Here is a 7,500-nt window from a genome sequence, read left to right as displayed (position 1 = left end):
CTTTATATGGTTCAACTATAACTATAACTTTATACCGTAACTCGAGCGTACAATTGATAGGGGTGTGGATGTGATGCATAAAAACAACTATAATACTTTTCAAAAATATTTATTAAAATGTTACTTTTCATAATGTGCGGTAGCCGTCTTGCTGACCCGCACTGCCAGTGGATGGTCACCCCGGCCATTCCTTGCACAATGCAAAATGAAAAGGGCAGTCTGTCCAAAAATAACCAATGTGAGAAACGAAATATTATATTATTAATATAATTACTGTGACAACTTTATGTGTTCGGAGGTGCTGCTGGGCTCACATGATACGTCACAAGACGCTCATTAAGAGGAGAAGAAAGTCTTTGGAAGAGCAAGTTACGAACTATTTTATCGCCGTCCGCGTGCATCAAATAATCTTATCTGTTAAGCAAAACCATTATGAAGACTTGTAGCTCATATTACTTGGCAAGTGAAGGTACGATTTAGTTCCTCTTCTTTGTATCGCCGGCGGGTAAAAATTGATTTCACGCCTTAACTGCGTTCATCATCCCTCAAGTCGTGCGCCCACCGCCATGGCCGACACAACCCAAGGCACAGCTTCAAAGGAGAGACGAACCGCGGCGCCAACCCGAATCGCCCTCAGTCGGCAATGGAATGAGGCGGATCTTCATCTTAGGACAACTACACAGTCAAGATCGGTCTTAGCTGTGATATACGACATCCGAGTTGAATTTATGAGCATGCCTTAATTTCCTTAATGCTGCCAAGATGACGAGCCATCAGATTCTGGCACACGTAAGCCAAGCCCCATAAACAGCGGCTGGCTGCACCTCCGCTCCACGCCGCTTCGAAACTCGTCCGATTCATTCCGAGGCTTCGTTCTCTCGTTTCTGGGTCGCCATTTCTGCCCCGAGAAGAGGAGGCCACTCATACAGTTTTCAGTTCGCAGTGGCCGCACGAGGCGCAAGGCTACTGCGGAAATTCAAGTGGACGATATAAAGCAAATTTAATATTCATGAATAAAACCTTGTCACTGCAGTTGTTACACTTCTTGAGAATTTGAGATCTGCTCTTATATAAAGCACGCTCATGCATATATGCACATCATCTGTCAAATATAATGTGTGTGTGTGTGTGTGTGTGTGTGTGTGTGTGTGTGTGTGTGTGTGTGTGTGTGTGTGTGTGTGTGTGTGTGTGTGTGTGTGTGTGTGTGTGTGTGCGCGTGCGTGTTTGTGTGTTTGTGTGTTTTAACGTGTCCATGAAATGGAGAATGTGCTATACACTAAGTCAGTTGGTAGAAAAAGATCATTCAGAATCGGTGTTTACGCTACCTTGGCTCTTAACAATATCTGTTTAATGATAAGTGCCTGCGCGAGGCATCGTGAGAAAGCCTCTAATGGCATTCGTAAACAGAGCCTAAAAGGGAGCCATTGAGTGCCATCCTTTACTTCCCTCCGTAAACATGATCTCGACCGCCACGAGATCCGACTTGGGAGCAGGTGCGACGAGAAAAATCTGCGTTACGTAAAGTCTGAGTATAAATATAGAAAAAGAGAAATGATTTGTCGTCCTGATATTTTGTGGTAATGATGATGGTAATAATTATGATGAATGATGATCATAATAATAATAATAATAATAATAATAATAATAATGATGATAAAAATAACAGCAATAATAATAATAATAATAATAATAATAATAATAATAATAATAATAATAATAACAATAATGCGTGTTAAAGCACATACTGTATTTACAATCTAATTCCGAGTGAGCCACAGATCTGAGCCACTGTGCTTGTACGGTGTTGATCATTATATGAGTACCTTCCCTTTAAACAAAATAAGAAGAGTAAGTCTGCATTTATAACCTACTCTGCTATGCTTGCTTGAAGGAGAGTTTGCATAACGATAATAAGACAGAATCTTCTCCGCTGCACCTCGGCCGCAGTGTGTCACGGCCGCGAGTTGGTGCGCCGGCCCTGTCTGCCAACCCACGAGTTGTCAGTCGCCTGGTGCCAACAATGGAGGCTCAAAGTATCTGGGTCTCTAGAAGGTGTCAGTCTCTGCGTTATGGCTTATTCCCTAAGCATTCTCTTTCAAAATGCTTAGCGAGAAACGAATTTTTTGGTGATTCTTCGAAGCAAAGAACATGGAGTACAGTATTTTCAACAAGGGGATGCTTGGAGATGCCGGCCTTGCACGGATATTATATTAGATAAAGTAAGGTAGAGGGTCAATTAAGAAAAGCACTGGGCACCGGAGAGGCAGATACTCACCGCTCTTGCCCACCCCGGGGCCGCCCAGCACCGCGATCTTCACCTCGGAGAGCGAGGACTTCTTCCTCCGGATCCCTCTGATGGCGTTGCTCGTCATGCCTGGGGAAGAAGACATTTATTAGGGGCATGCCAGGATCACGTTTCATAGGGGCGGAATCCCTGGGCAAGGGGTAGTGGGGGAAAGTCCAAGGTGAAGTGCCCATGTGTTTTGCGGCAAAATACCTGAGCCATAATAAAGCTGTGGGTTTAGTTTTTTCTCTTTCTTTAGGGTGAGCGTCGGACGAAAGAGCCGAACTTCAGACGCTTAGGAGACGCCGAGGGAAACAGCTTCAAAATGGAGAGCATCAGTTGAAGAACTTTGGGGAGAACTTTTTAGTAATGCTTGATTAGCTTTTATCTAACAGATGTGGGACAAATTTTATAGAAGAAAAATGAGTGGATCCATACTGCCAACAACTTGTCAGAATGATTAGAACACACATTTAGCAACTTGTGCTAAGTTAAATTAGTTTCAATGACCAACGCACACACTCAAACGCAGTATGACCAGAAAAAGGTCTTAATGTTGACTTAAAATTAACCAAGCTCTGTATATAGCTTTCAATTTGTTTATGATGGTAGAATATGTTGATGCTTGCCGCCCCTCGATGCCGTGAATAGAGTAAACGTGCATTACCCAGGGACTAAGATGCCTTTTAACAGAATGTTGTCGAACCCGTTATCTCGGCTTCCAGTAAATTCATTTTGTTAAGAATCGGCTTTCCAATTCCGCGTCTACACTCAGAGAATCAACGAGGCACGTGTCTCGTCTGCGCGCCACTTACCCGTCGTGGCCGCTCCTCTTGCCTCGCGGGCAAGTTCTTTGGGCAATTCGTGGCGCTGCGTAGTACGAACAGAACAAAGGTGCTGAAACCGAGACTCTTAGGACGTTTGCTCCTTTTGTATCGCATCATTTAGCCGCCTGGCATGAACGCAGGCTCCCCCCCCCCCGCCTTCCATACCTTTAAACTCATCACCGGCCCCTCCCACTCTCTTTCCACCTCCCCTCCCCTTCTTTCTCCCCCCCTCCCCTTCCTTCTCCCCCTCTCTTCCTCTTCCCTCTCCCCCTTCCCCTTTGGCCTCAGAGCGGCATTCATGGCCTCGAGCTCAGGAATCTCAACGACTGCGGTCATCCCTTGATTACGCCGATGAACGAGCGCCTTCACGACCCCGCCGACGGGCTCGTCACCTTTTACGCCTTTTGTCCGCTGGGCCTCGGCGGGCTGCCCCTCGGGAGCTCCGTGCTTGGGCTCTGCAGATACAAAAATCATGTTCGCAAGCAGTTCCTCGAGAAAACTGAAATGCACGGTTGGCATTGTTTATGAGAACAGTTGAAATAAATGTTGACATTCACCATAATAACCATGATAATTGACCATGATTATTGACAAAAAACGCGGTAATGAAAAAAATATCATCAGTGCTAATGGTGGTTATATACTACTAATAATGATAATAAAGATGATGAAAAAAAAAAATAGCAACAGCAATAATCATAATAATAAAGATAATAACTAGGAGAACCTGTGGAAAGTCCAGGGAAAAGGAGGTACTTCTCACTCCTTCTCCCACGCTCCCTTACCTTTCGCCTCCCCTCTCCCTCTCCCTCTCCCTCTCTCTTTCCCTCTCCCTCTCCCTTCCCTCTCCCTCTCCCTCACCTTTTCATTTACTTTTCTCTTTCCCTCTCCCTTTCCCTTTCTCTATCTCTCTCCCTTTTCCTTCTCTTTCCCTCTCCCTTTTCCTTCCCTTTCCGTCTCCCTTTCTCTTTTCCGCTCAAGATGAACTGCCTTCGAGTCCACACTCAATGGATTACGATTCCTGGAGAAGATTCCCATTTCCCTCAAAATGAAAAACTTAAAGTCCGCTGCTAAAGGCCTATAATTCCCGTGTGAAAGGTAGACTTGACGAGAAGACGGACGGAACTCCAGAAGAATTATAATCTAGAGAAACATAACGATAAAACAACAAATGATGAAAAAATCAAATCAAAGGTAATAATGATACTGGTGATAATAATAATAATAATAATGATAATAATAATAACAATAATAACAATAATAACAATAATAACAATAATAACAATATTAATAAAAATAATAATAATAATGATAATAATAATAATAATAATAATGATACTGATAATAATAATAATGATAATAAAAATAATAATAATTATTATCATTATAATAACAATGTAATGATAATAAAAATATCAGTAATGTTGATGATGATGATGATATGACGATAATAATAATACTAATTATGACGATGATGATAACGATGGAGATTGTGATGATAATAATGATAATGATAATAATAACAGTAGTAGTAATAATAATTAATGATAATGACAATAATGATTTGAAAATTGATAATAAAAATTATGACAATAACAACAACAACAAAACGATGATGATTAGGATAATAATGATAATATAATAATAATAATAAATAATAAAATGATATAATAATAATAATAATAATAATGATAATAATAATAATAATAATAATAATAACAATAATAATAATAATAATGATAATAATAATAATAATAATAATAATAATAATAATAATAATAATAATAATGATAATAATAATAATAATAACAATAATAACAACTACAACAATAATAACAATAATGATAAGTGTTATCGTAAGTATCATCAACATTATTTTTCATCAATGTCAGTATCAATGATAATAAAAAACAGTACCATGCATTACTATTATCATTGTTATCATCGACATAATAACGATAATAATGATGATAATGATAATGATGATAGTGATAATGATGGTAGTGATGATGATTATTATTTTGATAATAATAATAATGATAATAATATCAGTAAAATGTCAGTAATGAGAACAAATATAAATATAATAAAAATAATAGTAGCAATAACAATGTTAATGGTATAATGATGACAATATTATAATAATAATGATACTACTACTCTACTACTAAAACTAATAATAATGATAATGATGATAATAATGATAATAACAATAATTATTATTGTCATAAAAACGATAATAATAATAATAATGATAACAATAATAATAATGATAATGAATGATAATAATAATAATAATGAAAATAAGAAGAACAAGAATAAGATTAAGAAAAAGAATTATACCAACTAACAGTAATAATAATCTCAATAATGATAATGATAAAGATAATGATAATGATAATGATGATGATAATAATAATAAGCAATAGTAATAATATAATAATAACAATAATAATAAACAAATAAACAAATAATTATAGTAACAATAATAACAGTGATAACATTATGATGATAATAATAATAATAATAATAATAATAATAATAATAATTTTAATAATAATGATAATAACAATATGAGAATGATAGTAATAATAGTAAAAATAATGATTTTAGTAATGATAATAACAATAGATTTATAGTAATCATGATAAGGATGATGAGGATGAAAATGACGACGATTAAAATAATAATGATAATGATAGTGATTAGAAGCGATAAGAAAATAATAACAACAACAAGAACGGCAAAACAGCAACACAAACAGTAATAATAATAATAATAATAAAATAATAATAATAATAATAATAATGATAATAATAATAATAATAATAATAATAATAATAATAATAATAATAATGATAACAATAATAACAAGAGTGATGATGATAATAATATCAATAATAGTAACAATAATGGTAATACTAATGATAATATTGATAGTAGCACTATCACTATCACTATGATGATGATAATAACAATAAAGGTAAAATTAAGATAATTGTAATAAAAATAATTATGATAATGACAATGGTAATGATAATAATAATGGTAGTAGTAATAATAATGGTAGTAATAATAATAATAATAATGATAATAATAATAATAATAATAATAATAAAGAATAGTAATAACAATACAACAAAAAATAGCATCGAAAGAAGATAAAAAAGAACATCAAAAGTAATAATAATGATGCTGTTTTCAGTGGAGACAACAAACAACTGTCACGAAATGTGCTCTTAATCTTAACAAAACAGCGAGCAAGGCATGTTGCTGAGAACACAACTAATTCAATCATCCTCTCGCGTACCCGCGTACCCTGTTTACTGCAGAGAGCAGGTGATTAAATATCTGGAAATCAAAGGTAATAAATGTTGTTTGAACCTTTACACCGCCATACCCAAAGCCAATAAGGCAAAAGCACTATTGTGACTTGGCAAGCGAAAGTGTGAGCAGCGTCGCATGCGTTTCCGGCGGCGCAGAGCGGAACGTAGGCGCTGTTCGGCAAGCCGGTCGTTGATGGAGACAAGTTGGCGCTATTGGTAGCCGCACCTCCGCCGACTCGTGTCGAGGGCGCGTTTTTATTTGCATTTGTTTTGTTTAGTATGCGAATTTCCGTAGATAATTAGTTTTCAATAGATTTTAGATTTACCTGCAAGTTTGGCATGTAATAAGAATTTCTGATGAATCGTCATGTAAACTGTTTACAGAACCTAATTTCTTTCGCTGTTGCAAGGAAGCAGTGCAAGACACTCGCTCCCACTCTCTTACAGGTACAAAAACAGGAACTTCCTCTCTCTCTCTCTCTCTCTCTCTCTCTCTCTCTCTCTCTCTCTCTCTCTCTCTCTCTCTCTCTCTCTCCTCTCTCTCTCCCTCCTCTCTCTCCTCTCTTGTATATATTATTATATATGTATATATTATATAATATATATATATATATATATATATATATATATATATATATATATACATACACACACATATATACATACACACACATAAATATGTATATATATGTATGTGTGTGTGTGTGTGTGTGTGTGTGTGTGTGTGTGTGTGTGTGTGTGTGTGTGTGTGTGTGTGTGTGTGTGTGTGTGTGTGTGTGTGCAGATATAGATCTATGCCTAGACAAAACATCAGTCTAGCAGCCAATTGAATGCACCTGAAAATAATGGACTTGCGGCAATCCTTTCGCATTTTTGGAAACTCAAGATAATGAGCAATTGAGAATAATATTTATCATTTATGACTACAAGATAAAATGGAGCACAAGAGGAGCGTCGTTAACAAAAGAGGCAGCTAACAGAAAGGCGCCAACTTGCAACTGGCCACCGGTAAGCACACTGGAAAGCTGAATGAGTTTACACAAAGATACGTAGTCTTATGCAT

The 7,500-nt window shown here is 36.5% G+C and overlaps 1 protein-coding gene across 1 annotated transcript in view; it reads right to left on the bottom strand.

The window, feature by feature from the left end:
- Positions 1–7,500, bottom strand: part of LOC119577480 (ras-like protein family member 11B) — a 17,816-nt gene that overhangs the window by 7,276 nt on the left and 3,040 nt on the right. Inside the window, exon 2 of the mRNA XM_037925080.1 lies at positions 2,276–2,374. Coding sequence (XP_037781008.1) covers positions 2,276–2,372 — 97 coding nt within the window. The 5' untranslated portion in view covers positions 2,373–2,374. The remainder of the gene's footprint in view (positions 1–2,275; positions 2,375–7,500) is intronic.

This window comes from Penaeus monodon, chromosome 10, assembly GCF_015228065.2.
Source record: "Penaeus monodon isolate SGIC_2016 chromosome 10, NSTDA_Pmon_1, whole genome shotgun sequence".
NCBI lineage: Eukaryota > Metazoa > Arthropoda > Malacostraca > Decapoda > Penaeidae > Penaeus > Penaeus monodon.
This window is presented reverse-complemented; position numbering and strand designations above follow the sequence as displayed.